Source organism: Crinia signifera, chromosome 1 (genome assembly GCF_055691185.1).
Source record: "Crinia signifera chromosome 1, ASM5569118v1, whole genome shotgun sequence".
NCBI lineage: Eukaryota > Metazoa > Chordata > Amphibia > Anura > Myobatrachidae > Crinia > Crinia signifera.
Genome location: NC_139217.1, coordinates 264,577,507 through 264,595,010, shown reverse-complemented (window position 1 = coordinate 264,595,010; position 17,504 = coordinate 264,577,507). Strand labels below are relative to the sequence as shown.

At 44.9% G+C, this 17,504-nt stretch overlaps 1 protein-coding gene across 3 annotated transcripts in view; it reads right to left on the bottom strand.

Annotated features, from left to right (window-relative positions):
* The window catches only part of STK11 (serine/threonine kinase 11), a 49,977-nt gene that overhangs the window by 10,487 nt on the left and 21,986 nt on the right, over positions 1–17,504 (bottom strand). For all 3 annotated transcript variants that reach the window (XM_083182480.1, XM_083182492.1, XM_083182470.1), the window contains exon 7: positions 5,378–5,435. In XM_083182480.1, coding sequence (XP_083038606.1) covers positions 5,378–5,435 — 58 coding nt within the window. The remainder of the gene's footprint in view (positions 1–5,377; positions 5,436–17,504) is intronic.

Here is a 17,504-nt window from a genome sequence, read left to right as displayed (position 1 = left end):
TATACGGAAATTATATTTATATATAATTTTATTTATTACATTTATATTATATAAAGCCAGTGAAGGCATGGATTCAGAGAGCAAGTCTAGAAATTCCCATTCTCTGCTTCTGCTCATCCTCTCTCTGATGGAGTGTAGCACATAGAGAGAGGTAACCCAGTTGCTGTGGCAACCAGCTGAGGACTGGGAAAGGAGGGGAGGAGGGGGTGCTGTTACTCTGCACATCTCTCCACACTCAGTAGATGAGTCATACAGTGTCTTATCCACTCTGTCACTGTGGGAGGGGGGGAGTGAGAGTAGAGGCTGCAGAGGAAGATGATTTAAGATCTACAGAAAATTTGATTATACAGTGATCATAAAAAAAGTAAAGTAAATAAGGGCGGTCAATATAGAAATCTTACCCCATGGGCACAAAAGAGGGGATACTTGTTTTTTTTTGTAAAAATAAATAATAATAATATCACACGCATAAATGGTGAAAGATGATAAAGAAGAATATCCGTTTTTGAATGACATGGGCTGATGGGGACATAAGCGTGAGGAATGGTGGTAGCAATTAAGGCAAAACAAAGGAAAGTGACACTGCTTATTCTCATGAACAGGTTTCTGTGCTTTATGCATGCAGTTCAGGCTGGTCACATACATAATGCATAGCATCCCTTATCACACTGAATTACCCAAAATCAGGCCAAAATGTCACATAGCACGTTAACGTGTGTTAGTTTGTGAATGGTGGTGCAAAATTTAGATTACATCAATGGCTCTTCATTTTATTGTGTAATGTATGCAGCTAGAATGTGCTAACACTACGACAGAGAAAAAGTGCAAATATGCAAATAAAAAAGCAGATGGAGAAAGAACAGCACAAAGAATAGGAATATCAAACTGAAAACATAAAAATCAAGTAAGAGTGCAGCCTAGCAATGGGGAAAAAAAGGTAAAATAAATAAAAAGATAGATACCCCTTTCACACTGCAGCTCTTAAACAGTAATAGTGTGTACATACAGTTAGATTTGGCTTCCGATGTTCCTGATATAGGGAACATCGGAAGGCAAATCGCATGCGTTTTTAGGGTTTCCGAGCCTGATGCACTGCCGATGCGTGCTCCTGTGTGAGCGCATATCGGCAGCCAGATAGAGAGGGCAGGCAACACTATATAGTGCAGATCTGCACTATATAGTGTAAATTGTGCCCCTCTGTCATGCCGTGAGATGTCGCGTCGGGACTCGCATCTCACGGCAGTATCTGCTGTGTGTACACACCATAAGTTGCCATTTTTTTAGTCTTTTAAAACGGGTAGAGCTGCAGTGTGAAAGCTCCAGCGTGCTTTATCCGTTTTGCTTTAATCGTTTAAGAAATACCGGTATTTGTTAAACGGTTAAAAAGCAGTGTCCTACCCGTTTCAGAGCCGTTTATTTTTGCGGTGTGAACGGCTCTATTTCTATGGCTTGAAACGTGTTCCTTGTGGGTTCAACAGGTTGAATGTGCAAAAGGAATTACATGCAATTTAAAACGGTTTTCACCTGCAATGTGAAAGGGGTTTTAGTGGCTCAGACCCGTTTTAAATACTGGGTCTTAAACGTTTAGGCAATGTGTAAGCAGCAGGATATAGAAGCCTATCTAAAGCTGTGTACACACCCAGTGATGCAGTGTAACAATATAATGCATCTGCCATACACACCAAATGGCACAATGTATTCATGTTAACTGCACCATGAAAGCTGTTCAATTGTCCCATTGGACATGCTGGGACAATTCCACGATAGACGGCCAGGAACTGTCTTGTTCCAATCTGCATTGAACAATATATTGAATAATAGTAGTGATCCCGCCAGATCGAATGCTGGCCATACACCATTACAATAGCATTCCAACACGACAACTACAACTAGTTGTCTGGTTAAAATGATTATCAGTCAGCTTGTGGGAGCAAACAGTCAGTCATTTACTTTCACATGCCCAAAAAATGGGTTGTTCCAAATTGCTGGAAAAAAAAAAAAAGCAAACCGGTTTCATTTTTCCCAACTTATAGTTGTATTGATAATATAAGCAGGTGCACACTAATCCACCTACGTCTATGTTAAGATGGAGTTGGGGGTAACAAAGGCAGCATCACTGCCGGCTGCTTGTTGCCATCACTGACACATGTAATACTGCCAAGCTGCCCAAGTCTCCTGTTTGAACTTACTGCTGCTCTCCTTTGGAAGTAGAGATGTTGCCATAGCAATGAATTAGATTTTACTTATCATTTATTTAGCACTCTCTACAAGATAATCAAACGTGATTGGTTGCTAAGGACAACATTGGGGCAGATGTATTAAGCCTGGAGAAGAGATAAACTGGAGATAAAGTGGAGATAACTTGGAAAAGTTAACGCACCAGCCAATCAGCTGTGTTTGAAATATGACAGTTGGGATCTGATTGGCTGGTGCGTTATCTCCTTCCACTTTATCTCCAGTTTATCTCTTCACCAGGCTTAATACATCTGCCCCAATATCTCTAATTCTAAAGACCAGCACTTTAGTAAATAAACCCCTTACCTCCTTCCAGCTGTGGCAAGGCCATTGCATTCTAACCAAAGATTTTTGTTACATTTATATAGTAGGAGGAGGCTGACTAGCTGACTCCCCTGTAGAAGATTCCCACAATCTGTAAAGCTTGGTACAAAAACTAAAGGCCCCCATACACTAGGGCGACTTGTCCTTAGGACAAGTCGCCCCCGACTTCCCCCTGAGCTTCCCCGGCTGCTCCCCGGGGGAGCTTGATTAGACTGGCACTTGATGTGCCATTTTTTACATGTGATAAATCGTCTCGATTTATCACATGTAAAAAACCCGGGGAGCAGGGGGGGGGGGGTACAGAGGTGGGAGCAGGGGACTCTGTGTCCCCCGCTGCTGGGGACGCTGTTCCCCAGCGTCTGTGCGGTAGAGGGAGCAGGGGGGCTGGGGACTCTGTGTCCCCCGCTGCTGGGGACGCTGCGGGGGACAGCGTCTGTGTCCCCCGCTGCTGGGGACGCTGTTCCCCAGCGTCTGTGCGGTAGAGGGAGCAGGGGGGCTGGGGACTCTGTGTCCCCCGCTGCTGGGGACGCTGCGGGGGACAGCGTCTGTGTCCCCCGCTGCTGGGGACGCTGTTCCCCAGCGTCTGTGCGGTAGAGGGAGCAGGGGGGCTGGGGACTCTGTGTCCCCCGCTGCTGGGGACGCTGCGGGGGACAGCGTCTGTGTCCCCCGCTGCTGGGGACGCTGTTCCCCAGCGTCTGTGCGGTAGAGGGAGCAGGGGGGCTGGGGACTCTGTGTCCCCCGCTGCTGGGGACGCTGCGGGGGACAGCGTCTGTGTCCCCCGCTGCTGGGGACGCTGTCCCCCAGCGTCTGTGCGGCAAGGCGGTGCAGGGGGGCTGGGGACGCTGCGGGGGACACAGGCGGCATAGAGCCGGGCAGGGGAAGCCGGCCGGGAGCTGTCAGTAATGAATAAAAAAAAAAAAGCCCATACAATGAATGGGCAGCCTGTGATTGGCTGCTGAGCGCTCTCTCAGCCAATTGCTGACTGGCTGAGAGAGCGCTCAGCCAATCACAGGCCGCCCATTCATTGTATGGGCTTTTTTTTTTTTATTCATTACTGACAGCTCCCGGCCGGCTTCCCCTATCCGGCTCTATGCCGCCTGTGTCCCCCGCAGCCGCGTCGCGTCCCCAGCCCCCCCTGCTCCCTCCACCGCCGCGCCGCCCCACTAGGTCCCAAGTCGGGTGGTCGGACGTGCAGCAGGTCCGACCACCCGACGCAGATCCGATGCGCACGGGACCGCGCATCGGATCTGAGGGGACATCCAAACTAGCCGATTTCGGTCCGATTTCTGCCAGATCCGTCTGATCTGGCTGAAATCTGACCAAAATCGGCTAGTGTATGGGGGCCTTAAGAATTGGAGGGACCATTGATAAATAGGTACTTATGTAATATCTGGGCTCCCGTTTTTCTTATGAGACCGCGTCCGCTCGCCACGCTTCAGGCACGGTGGCTCGCTGCGCTCGCCACACTATATAAAATCAACTCCATGCGTAGTTGGATAGTATGGGTATGAAAAAATGGGGTGCATTTAACATGGGAGCCGAGATAATACATAAGTACCGATAAATATATTGGTTTACTGCATAGGAGTGATAGCGGATAAACAGATTCAAACACCTGCAACGGTCGAGAGGTTATGGGGGAAATAGCGGCAGGCACCTATTCAATGTGGTCTTGCCCGGTTTGCCGATAACGGCCGTGAATTGTCGCGATCATGGTCGAATCTCGACAATCCATGGCCGTTGACGCGGACACGCCATCCCCTTTTCGCCGATCACCAATTGTGAAATTGAATCCCGCCTGGCAATATGCTGTCCAGCAAAAGAAAATGGGCCAGGATCACAGCTGTCAGGACTATCGACAGTCATGACCCGGGATTGAATACCCCCCCTATATCTTGTGTCTGGATCACAAATTACAATGCCTGACCTGCCAATGAAATTGGAGAAAGCACACAATGAGCTAATAGCAGCTCAGCATGCACACTGATCAATAAACGCTCATAGGATTGGGGCATTTATCTGGCCCACAGAGTGATCTGAAAGTGTGTACCCAGCTTAAGAAGAAAACTGCATGGCAAGGTTCATTATTTTGAAACAGATAAATTATAAATTGATGCTGACCTGGCAAGCATTGAAGGGAAGTATATAGGAGCAGCAATAACAGAACTGTACCCTACATATCTAGGAGTATAAAAGCTCTGCAGCGAATTAAGCGCACACTATGCAGAATCCCTCTGGGACAACCATGACGCAGGTAGAGGATGGTAAGGCAGGAAAAAAAAAAAAAAAGAGAAATAAAAATGAAGATGAAGCGGAGGAAGGGGAAAAAACACACGAAAATTACAGCTAATGAAAATGTGGGAGAAAACTGAAAACGGGCTTCAGAAATAAAGTGAAGGAACTTATGAAGCAACACACAATCCAGACAAAAGCAGAATAGAGGGAAAAAAGGGGACAGAGATAGAGTTCAATGGAGGGCTTAAAAAGGATAACTAAAGACAAATATTCACATATAAAGCAATAACTTAATATGCCATGTTACAGCATTAATGTCATTTTTCATAGCAGGTCTGTTACAAAAGAAAGTGTATTCGAGCATTTCCTCCCACTCAATAATAAAGAGCAAAGTCCACCCCACACAGTGTAGGAATAATTATGCAAGTTAAAAAAAGTAAAATGGCAAAAGGAGGAAAAAGTATAGCATGTCCGTTTTTTCCCAGTACAAGTGCTGTAACTACATGGATTTTAGTTAAAAGCCCACAGATCTGTTACACAGGAGTGGAGGGGTTATGATGGGATGCAGGAGACCAAAACTCACTTGTGTCGACGAATCTGTTGTATTGAAAACCTTTTGGTTGGGTCGTATTCCAACATCCCTAGAGGGGGGAAATAAATAAATAATGAATTACATTATTAAGTCAAATTTGTAAGAATAAATTATTATTCTACACTGAGCAGAATAAATGACCATAGATAAAAAATAAAAATATACCCCCCTTCCTCCCAATTGCTCGAAAATACCTATTCCAACCTGGACAGTGTCTAAATAGATCATATAAACATAAAGCTTCTTATTAGATAGGTCAGTTACCTTACTTTGGCCACACAAGAGCATATCTGATGTGTTTGGCAGCACTAGTCTACATGGCACCAAACTGGCACAAAGTTAAAGTGCACTAATCCAATTGTTCCATGCGATTTTTCCATGTGAAACAAAATGTTTATCAAGGTAACATATCCTTGGCCAATTGCACGTTAACCCCCTGTCCTGTCAGTAACCAAATGAGGGGGGGAAAAAAAAAAACCTTACTCCATGGCTAATAAGTAGTATTTATAACTTTTTCTTTATTCTTCTTCCACAAAGTCAAAATCTCATCTAATATTGGTATTTGAGATGGAAAAGAACATGTGTAAAATTATTACATTTCTGTTATTGTGACAATACACAAAACACAAAGCCTAAAGGCCCATACACACTGGGCGACTTTCATGTGAAAGCCACTCAGTTTTCTCGTCTGAACAATTCCCAGCATGAAAGCTGCCCAGTGTGTACAGGGCAGCGATGAGCGGTGAGTGGTCCCGCATCATTGTTGCCGGCCGCTGCTCATCACCAGCAGATGGGTGGCTTTGTGGACGGCTTTCCATAGCGCTGCGCTCGCCAGTGACAGCACCAGGCAAGGGGAAAGCTTTCCCCACAGCGATGAAAACGATCATCGCTGTCCATACACACTGGGCAAAATTGCCCCAGTGTGTATGGACCTTAAAGCAGCTATTTACATGAGACATTACATACAAAAAACAAGTTTTCTGATATTAGAGCACTGATAACATTTGATTTAATACTGGTATAAATGTAAACCCCTTTCATAACACACAGTGACACGTATGTTGTTGGTGTGACACGGAGTTGTTGGTGTGCATTCAGATCCGGTGCGACCCCCACTGTTCGACATTCATGTGCGTTGCCCATCTGCTAGTAAAATGATTAATGAATTCAGAATGACTGTGTTTTTTTTTTTTAGCAAATGCAATGATAAGCTTAAACCAGGCATGTCCAACGTTGGCCCTCCAGATGTTTTGAAACTACACATCCCAGCATGCTTTGCAATAGTTTCAGCATTCTCTATCAGCAAAACTGTGGCAAAGCATGCTGGGATGTGTAGTTTCACAACATCTGGAGGGCCAACGTTGGACATGCCTGGCTTAAACTTTCCATCAACTACAGTATTCAGTATAGTGTGCTGTATCTTTAGCCAGGAGCTATACTACTTTATATGACAACACCATCAGATACTTTATCAAGAACAATCTAAATCAAGAGATTTATAAAAAAAATAATTATAGAAACAAATCCACTGAAATCACCAACCACTGATTTTCCCTGTCCACATGGTAGTTTCAGATTAGCTACTTAATATTACACATTTCATGTACATACATATTGCGACAAGGAATCACATACACCGGTTAAAAATGAAGTCTGGTTCTTTATTCTCAGCAGCTAGACAGCATTCCAGGATAACAGATTGACATGTCAGCATGACAATTCTCAGGTTGCAGGAATGGCAGTTCTCACAATAAGGGTACTTCCAGAGTATCCCTAACTTAATCCCCAGACCCTCGCAAAGCCTATTGCCCAGGCACTAACTGCCATTGGGAACACCAACCTTCTGTCCTGAACACACACAACAGGAAGTCAGTGATTCCAAACATCCTAGGAAAACCTGGGTCAGATCTTCCTAGCCCTGCTGGGTACATATGTATTTGCAGGGTGCCCACTAAGCAAATAGCTTAGTGGGCGATTCTGCGTAAGAAAATCGCATCGCATGCGATTTTTTGCATGCAATGCGATTTTCCTATGTAATGTACTCACTGCTCTCTGGCCTTGGGGCGGTGCGATGAGATCGCATCGCATGCGATCGCACATAAAATCACATGCGATTTTATAGGGTGCAATGCCATTTCATTTACTATACACTTGTATGACATACAATGGGATTTAGGCACCCCCCCCCACTATCCACGCCACCCTGAAGTGTGGTGAGCGCACAATGTAAATAATTGGGGTCCTACTCCACTGCTTGTGGGTCCCATCAAAGATTTAAATGGACAGCATGCAGGAAAAAAGAAAAAAAAGTTATGATCTCACAAGGAGCGTGCCGTCATAATAGTACCCCCAAGTGTACTGGGAAATAGTGGGTGACAGCGATATAGCACTAGACTGGGGAAGCTGTGGCGACAAGGAGATAGCGAGCGGGTGACTGGGAAGGCTGAAGCACAGGGAGATAGCAGTTGACTGGTGGGCAGGTGTGACGGAGACAGCGGGCAACTGGGGAAGCTGAGATGACACGACAGTGGGTGACTGGCGTGCAGGTGTGACAGGGTGCGAACGGTAAGAAGAGATATAAGAGAAACAACAAAACTGGACATACAGAAAAAAGGAAATATATACATATATTACAAAATAAAGGCTGCTCCTCCTGTCTTGCCTCCTTCTCGCAGATAGGGGTTAGTAGTAGGATGCTGTGACGCTGCAGGCTGAGTTTGGAGAGCCCGTGGTGGTACTGCTGTGGCCTGGGGGCGGGAGCCAGTGTTGGGAGTTGCTGCTGGGCGGAGGCTAGCGGGCGGCAGTGTGGCAGTGGGTCCAGGTGTGTGGTGATGGGGGCCTGCAGGTGCGGAGACAGTGGCAGTCGGGGAAGAGCCCGCAGCTGGGCTGAGCCTGGGTAGAGCCCTTTGCATACACAATAGAAGATGTGTGCATGCTGGAGACGCACATATACTTAAAAAGGGAGTCCCTAGTGTTAATTATTAGGTTAAACATCACGTATTTTCAAACTCTGGTTTGTGACCAACAAAAATTATTGTCCCAACAAATAATATTTTAAGGATTCGACTGCCCACTTAATTACCAAGCACCCCTGCTCTACAGTTGAGTACTTGCGCTCTATGGGCAGTCATTTACGGCTAAGGTAGAGGGTGGGCTTCTCCTCTCCATCTACTTCTTGGGAAATGACTGCCCCAGCCAGCCGTGCTAGTTTGGCCAGCTGAATCCTCGGTGGCTGAGAGCCCTCCAGTCGTGAAATTCTTGGGCTTTGCTGGGGCCCGTCACAACAATTATTTCAAGTATAGCCTTGTTAAGGCTAAGGACACAGACCTAACATTGGCCCTCTGTTAAACAGGAAGCCAGCCTGTCAGACCATTCCTCAGCAGGCCATCCCAAATGTGCGACTGTGCACTCAAAAGGTGCAAGGGAAGGCCTCTATGTCATCAGCTGGGGCGAGGTTTGGTAGCCTCTCACGCTCCTGCCACCTTTTTCAGCTCCTTTAACACCTCATGCAGCATTTGAATTTGCACTCGCTTTCCCTGTATCTGGGTTTTCTGCTGTTCAGCCAGATTCTGCTGGCCATTAAAATCGGAGCTTACTGGACCTCCTGCACCTAAGCTTGTTGAGCATGGATTGGAGTTTGTTGCCCTGCAGAGAGTTGAGCCACAACATATTTATTAATGGCTCCATAGTAGCCTGCGCTTCCCCTTTAAGGGCAAACTTAGGAGGCTTGATATGGGTCAGACTCACAAAACAGATTTAGCGTACAAATGTGACATGGAATCACAAACGCTGGTTAAAGATAAAGTCTGGTTCGTTATTCTCAGCAGGTAGACAGCATTCCAGGATAACAGATTGGCATTTCTTAAATTACAGCATGGCAAATCTCAGAGAATCCCTGGATCTATTGGCCAGAAACTAACTGCCATTGTGAACACCAACTTTCTGTCCTACATCCTAGGGTTGGATCCCAATCTGCAGAATGGTTGGGGGTACTTGAAAATAATATTGGTAATAGCAGAAGAAATCTCCCAATTGCGGAAGAAGTGTCCCCTTGTCATGGAGATGAACCACGCAGCATCACTTCCGTTTCCGTCTGCAGCATCATCAGCTTCTCCACGTGCTGTTGGCCGACCAGCTATACACTGGGAGCTACCCTTGCTGCCCTCAGTGTTTATCTACCCCACACTGACATGGGTGGAGGAAGCAGCAGCATTAATCCTACAGGTGTTAGCGGGAACCCTGGAGACAGTACACAGCCAGCGGCCAGACACCGAGGGACCCGATTCCTGACCACACACACTACTCCTCCGCTACTCCTTAATATAAAGGACACACATACTGCTCACTTCCACTCACCTCTTTTTTTCCCACAAAGTACTTTATTTGGGCTTTGCAGAGTTAAAGAACAGACATATAATCTGGGACCATACACAACATATTACATGTGTGGGATATGTTACAAATATGACAGTCGAACATACACTCAAGTATTATCGTTACATTTGCTGTACATCGGGCTTACCCATCATAATGAACACGATAAGTATGGTGGTGTGAATCCACAATCTTAGACACAAGAATCTGGTTGTGTATAGCATACTCAAAAACATATCTCCAAATATTGCATGTAGACATACAGATATACTAAAGACGCACACATTAGGGGTGGGGGGGATTGAGGCACATATGAACAGATCTATCAATGCTATTAGCTCTATTCCACTGCTAAATGTAAAATGGCAGTTATGGATTACAAATCAGAGCCAAGAGAGGGTCTGATATACTTTGGTTAGCAAATACACCATGTGAACATTTATGAGTGAGATGAGGCAGAAATCGGTCTGTATAAAAACTAGAGATGTGCAGGTCTGGATTTACCCGGATCTCAAAAGGGGATCTTATTGGCTATCCAGCTGTGACATGTTTTGGAGCAAAAAAAATGTCACAGCCTATAGCCAATAAGATCCCGTTTTGAGATCTGGGTTAATCCGGATCTGCACATCTCTAATAAAAACCACTTTGTATTTTAAAACCGTTTCAAGACATGATAGTTTCTGTAAAAGCGCGTAATCCCGTTTTCCACATCCAGGAGTGTCGCTCTCCTTTCCATGTATATAAAGGTTCAGGAATACATTTTTAAGTTTGATCTAGTGGTTTAGCTCTAACCTACTGGTGGCTCCCAAAACAACAGACAATATAGGGATAAGAAGTTTCTTATTACTACCCAGATCCCATTCCTTAAAGTTTAACAGCAGGCGCGCCAGAGCCTAATCTGAAATGTAGAGTTAATGAAGTTCATCACTCTGTTCCAAAAAAGTTAGCGACTCTTCCACATTCCCAAGGATTATGAAACAAGGATGCCTTCTGTTTTTTACACTTCACACAACTATCCAGAGCATCCGGTAGCATATGGGCCCTTTGAGCTGGTGAGATGACAACATTCTTAAATAAACCTCCTGAAGAGAGGCCAAGAATAATGATTTAAAGGCTGACAGGGAGTGTGCCAGAATATTGTTGGTTCCCCGAGTAGGGATATCTTCCTGCCATTTGCTTAACGTACTCCACCATTTCACTTCCACTCCACTCTTAAGTACTGTATATAATTCAAATTGAGAGGAGGGGTAACTAAAAAGCCCAATCAATGGGTACGGGAGAGAAAAAAAAAAAGTTGGGAACCGCTGTTCTAAAGAATTCACAAGAAAAAAATTGCCTTGATTCATGTTTATTGCGGTTCTTCAGATTGAGACCTCTCTTTTCCTTTATGTAGGCAGTCACACAATTTTATTATTTTGATTTTCACTGCCAAATTATGAAAATAATGCCGCCTTAAAGTGATCCGGTAACACCTAATCCATGGCGGTTGTATATAACTGTCCTTTTTAAAAGGCACTTAAGAGTTTTCCATGGCACCAGACAGTATGGACATCTTCGTGCAACACAAAGCAGTAATCAGTCAACTACTGTAGGTAGGATGTGGACGGTTCAGAAACTCACTGTATCTTGATAGGCAAGCAGAGATCAGTCACTGGGAGAAATCAGTGTAGCAGTCATCTAGCCTGTAACCCTAAGCTCACAGAGTCAGAGCAACTGAAAGGCACTAAAACACTAAAGAACATTGGAAGGATAGCACTTTTGGAAAACATGAGGAAAAAGGGCCTTACAAGAATTTGTAGGGTGTGATCTAGCACAGAACAAACACTAAAAAAAGGACTAGTAAAATTGCACATAACCTAAAGTTGTGAATGTGTACAGGTCGTAACGTGCATGCACAAAGTCTTCCTGTGATAACATCCAGCAACCTTTTTGATCGCACACTGGAAAAATCATTCAAATTGTGAATGGATTTCCAGGGAATCACCTTAACATTAGCCTCTCAAACTCAAAATCTTCAGATAGCTATGGTTTAATGCAATAAAAATACTGTTTTTTTTTTTTTAGTGCGACAGTCCAGAAATGGAACATGACCTAGATACTGTACATTGTTCCATACATTTATCTTACAAATTGCACATTCTGCAGTATCTTTACAAATTAGTATGTGTGCAAACATCAACAATCAGGGTAAAGCTGCAATTACCACAAAGCCATGCACAGTTCTGCAACACCCTACTAATCTCTGTGTTCTCATAAATAAGCACTGCACATGTTAAAACATTTGCTTCACACTTTTAGGGAGGAGATTTATCGTTGAGAAAGATAATGTACCAACCAGGCTTTGCTAGAAAAAAGGACAGCAGCTGATTGGTTGGTACGTAAAAAAAGGTGAGATTTATGAAGTGGTAGTTTTCTTGAATGGTCTGCTATATCAAATCAGAGCAGCTTGCCAATGATCAAAATAACCCCATAGTAAAAGATTTTACAATAATAAGTTTGCAGCATCTGGTACAAGTGTGTCCAATAGGTGTGCCTCAGTTTTAAATGATACTTCAGTAAGACAACTCCAAAAAAATGACATGTATTGGTAACACACATACAATAAGAACATGGAAAAATGGATCAGAAGCAAAAGGACTCAATTATTGGAGGTATGTTGGGTAAGCTTATACACATTACAAGCTACATGGAAATATTCACAATGTCAGGGGTATATAAATTGTAATTGTACATAAACTACAATAACCGGGGGGAGGGGGCAATATATCCAGTGCCAATACAACTTTTTAGATGCCATCTCTTATTCCTTGTGTCAAGGGGTCTGGTAGCATGTCTGGCCAGATGTTTTAAGGTTTAAGGTGCCCACACAGTGCTATTTGTGCTAGATGCGTTTTGTACTAGATCGCATGCAATACGCTACAACAGCGTGCAATTTGATCTAGATGTTATGCAATCCATTACAAAAAGTACTGCCTGCACATACTTTTTTAGCTTGTGATATGAACTACGCACATCGTAAGCCAAAAAAAACACGGAGCAATTTGAAGTATAAGAATCAGAATCGTCTTTATTGGCCAGGTATACTTGCGTATGCTTGGAATTTTTTGTGGTAACAGTGCAGCATCAAGCAGGGAACACAAGGGGGGTGGTAAGAGAGGCATAAACATACATCACATACATTTCACATATATCTAGAACAGTTCGAGTTAGTATTTAGTATTTGGTACGTTCAATACTGGTTTAGTTGGTGGACAGCTATTGGGAAGAAGTTCTTGTCGTCTTTGCTGTGATGGACCTAAAACGTCTGCCTGACGGAAGGGGTTCAAACAGGTTGTGGCCAGGGTGTAGCTTGTCCGCCAAGATCTTTCCTGCACGCTTATTGACCCTGGCTAGGTATAGTTCTTGGACCGCGGGGAGGACCACCCCGATTATCTTTTTTGCCATCCTCACCACTCTTTGAAACCTTCGTCTGTCATTCTCGTTTGCTCCTCCGAACCAGATTGTGATCGAGGAGCAAAGGACAGACTCTACTATGGCAGGGTAGAAGATGAGCAGCAGCTCCTGCGGGATGTTGAATTTCTTGAGTTGCCTCAGGAAGAACAACCGCTGCTGAGCCTTCTTGACAGTTGTAATGATGTTGGGACCCCATTTGAGGTCGCAGGAAATCTTTGTTCCTAGGAATTTGAAGGAGTCGACCCTCGACACTACTCTGTCAGATATTATGAGTGGGTGCATGGCATTTGGTTTCCTTCTGAAGTCCACCACCATCTCCACCGTTTTGAGGGGGTTGAGGTCAAGGTTGTTTCCGCTACACCATTTAGTTAGCCGATCCACCTCCCGTCTGTATGCCGACTCGTTTCCATCCATGATTAGGCCGATAACCGTTGTGTCGTCTGCAAATTTTATAATTTTTACTGACTGTTCTGCTGAGGTGCAGTCGTTTGTGTAGAGGGAGAAGAGCAGGGGGGAGAGGACACATCCTTGAGGGGCACCGGTGCTAATTGTGCATGTGTTTGACATGAATGCGCCTGCTTTCACCGCCCGTTTCCTTTCAGTCAGGAAGTCAGTGATCCAGGAGCATGTAGGTTCTGGGACACCTAGTGAATGGAGTTTTGGCTCCAGGATGTGAGGGATGATAGTGTTGAATGCCGAGCTGAAATCAACAAATAGTATCCTTACATAGGTGCCTGGACTGTCCAGGTGCTGTAGAATGTGGTGCAGCCCTAGGTTGACTGCCTACAGAGCAAACAGAAGTGTCGAGGATGCAAACTGCAGGGGGTCGAGGTGAGCATTTGTCACAACTCTCAGGTGGTTCAGCACCATATGTTCAAGCACTTTCATGACCACCGATATTAGTGCAATCGGCCTGTAGTCATTGAGGTCTTTCGCAGTTGAGCTCTTGGGAACCGGGACAATAATTGAGCCTTTGAAACAGGTGGGGACCTTGCACATTTCTAGTGAAGTGTTGAAAATCCTGGTAAAGATAGGGGAGAGCTGTGTTGCACAGGTCTTGAGGGCAGATGGAGACACTCCATCTGGGCCTCCAGCTTTCCTAGGGTTGACTCTCTTGAACATTCCTTCTACCTCTGTTTGGTCCACCCGGAGAGTCTGGGGGTGGCAGTTTTAAAAAGGAGGGTGGGGAAGCCGTTTTGCCCCGGTCAGGGGTAGGACTGATGCAGGTAGCTTCCTTCTCAAACCTGCAGTAGAAATCATTCAGCTCGTTCACTAGTTTCTGGTGCATGGTGGAGGGGGTTCGAAAGATCTTGTAGTTGGTTATAGCTTGCATGCTTTTCCAAGCTGACGCGGGGTCGTTGGTTGACAGGTTGTTCTCCAGCTTGTCTGATAATCTTTTTGGTACTTGTGTATTATAGCGGCGCCCATCGCATACCATAAGGCATGCGATGGTATGCGATGCGATATCGCGCAATATTGTACAAGGTCATACAATTTAAAAATTGTATGACATTGTGTATGGCGTATGTATACGCGAGGGGCGGCGGTACGCGTCCTCCGACCTTTTCATACCCCCACTATCCACGTCGGCGTGGAGTTGAGAATAGAAAGTGTGGCGAGCGCAGCGAGCCACTGAGCCCGAAGCGTGGCGAGCGCAGTGAGCCCCGCGAGGGGACGCGGATACCTTCAAAGGTATCCGCGTCCCCTCACGGGCTTCACAGGTATCCGCGTCCCCTCGCCACACTTTCTATTCTCAACTCCACGCCGACGTGGATAGTGGGGGTATGAAAAGGTCGGAGGACGCGTACCGCTGCGCTCGCCACGCTTCGGGTTCACGTTTATAGTGGGGGGGTGGCGTGGGGGTGCATTTAACATTGTAAGCACCCATTTGGGTGCTTAAAAGCACCCTTTAGGGTGCTTATACAATGTTTCATCGCAGAGGGGGCAAATCGCGTCGCATCGCATGCCATCGGGTGCATGGCATGCGATGCGATAAAAACATTGTGCGATGTACATCGGGGGCGCCGCTATAATACACAAGTACCATCTTTTTTTTGCCAGCTTGATTTCCCGTGTTAGGGAGTTCCTGGCCTGACAATATCACCACTGCGATAGGCTTCTTCCTTTGCCTAACGGAGCTTTTTGAGTTGACCGCTGAACCATGGCTTGTTGTTGTTGAAGGTGGGTGCTGTTTTGATAAGCGATGTGTTTTGAACTAAAAAGTTCAAAACGTAATCCGATAAACGCACAGTGTTTGGCCACCATTAAAAATGAAAAGGTCTCTGCTCGCTTTATTCACTAAGCAGAGACATTATTTAAACGGACCACTTACCAAAAGACAAAAGGGCAGTATTCAATGTGAATACTGGCGACGTGCAGCGAATCCTGTTTAGGATTCGCTGCACATTCGCCACTGCTCGCTGCGTTCCGGAGCCTCGCCGGCTCCGGTATTCAATGAGTCAGGGGCTCGCTGCCCCTGACTGGCGAATTTGAGCTCCTGCGGCGGACGCCGCAGGGAGCCTGAGGACGGTGGCAGGCAGGGAGATGGAAGTCTCCCTGCCTGCCCCAGAACGTTTGTGGGGTGGGGGGGAGGTGGGTTCCCCGGGAGCCAGGCAGCACAGGCTGCCCCCCGGGGGTGCCAGCAGGGGACCGCGTATATTCACTACACCCGATCATGAATATGTAATGATCGGGTGAAGTGAATATATGAATATCTAATGAGCGGCTCGGCTCCGGCCCCCTGCTGGCTGCTCTGTGTAAAAAAAAAAAAAAAAAAAAAATATATATATATATTTTTTAATTAAATATATATTCATGTGCTTACAGCACATGAATAAAAATAGCATGCACCTCCTCAGAATAAAATTCCAGATTTTTTGACACCAATTGTAAAAAACAAAACACTTTATTTTAAAAGTTCACCTTCCACTTCACCATAAAAAGATAGCGATTGCTACTCGGTGAATCATGGCGAAAAAAACCTTGAAATGTATTCGCCATCTGGTCATTGAATAGGGTGATTCACCGTTTTAATGAGAAATTCGCCTTACAGCACAAAATCGCCATAAAAACCTGGCGAATCAGCCTCATTGAATACCGCCCAAAGTGGCAGCATTTCCCTATGGTTTGGGGATAGACAGATCATTTCTGCAAGTATGGCAGCTGCCAAAACAGTAACATCAGCTGTCTGCTTTTCAGCATCAACATGAAAGCTTTTCGTGAAGCACTTTCCACAATTTAATGGCAATTACTGCAGACCTATATATTAGTTAATATAGGCTTGTCTATTTGATATCTAAAAATTAAACTCTTTCAGTTAATGTCATACATCAAGAAGGTGCAAAATTATTTTCGTAAGAAAAGATTTATCATAAAACCCATTAACATTCCACAAGTGTACAGGTTTCTCTTTCAGACCAGCCACTGCGATCTTAGGCTCTCCTCATTTCTATCAAAGACGCCCACACAAAGACACGCAGCTCTGCACCACCGAATGGAGGTTTACATTAATAACCACTGTGGAGCTTGCTATGAATGAAAAGACGTCAGAGCGGCCCCTGGACAGACTGAGGAGGGGGCGTTTGAGCGCATATATTAAACACTCAGGTGAAGTATGACACGATGAGGCAGCACCACACACTGAGCAGCAGAGGTATTGCAAAAGTCTCCATACATGCTTTACAGCAGATTATATAATTATATAACATTTAAGAACCAGCTTTGCTATTTAAAATTGCTAGGATTTTGGTCAGGTTTATACAACAGCACAGATGTGTGAATGTATATGGATATTTTATGTGTGTGCAAGAATAATCACATACACACACACACACACACACACACTACTTTTTTCAGTCTTTCAAAATTTCCAGCCCTTTCCATTACATTTTCAATCGCTACAGCAGTGATTGTCAACCATGGACCTCAAAGCACCCTAAAGGTGGCCATACACACGCAGATTTATCTGCAGATCTGCCTGGTTGGAACAAAAACATGGTTATGGATGAGAGCAAATCACAGTTGACCATTTGCTTGGAAATGCTGGAAAACTGACAAACTGTCACTCATCCATAACCATGTTTTTGTTCCAACCAGCCAGATCTGCAGATAAATCTTACTATGTATGGGCACCTTAAGAGTGCAGGTTTTAGTAATATTTATGCTCAAGCACAAATGATTCAATTAAACAAACTGTTTTACTTATTAGGACACCTGTATTTAAGCTATCCTTAAAACCTGGACTGAAAAGTGGGGTAATTACTGACAATTTATTGGTCATTCAAATTGACGG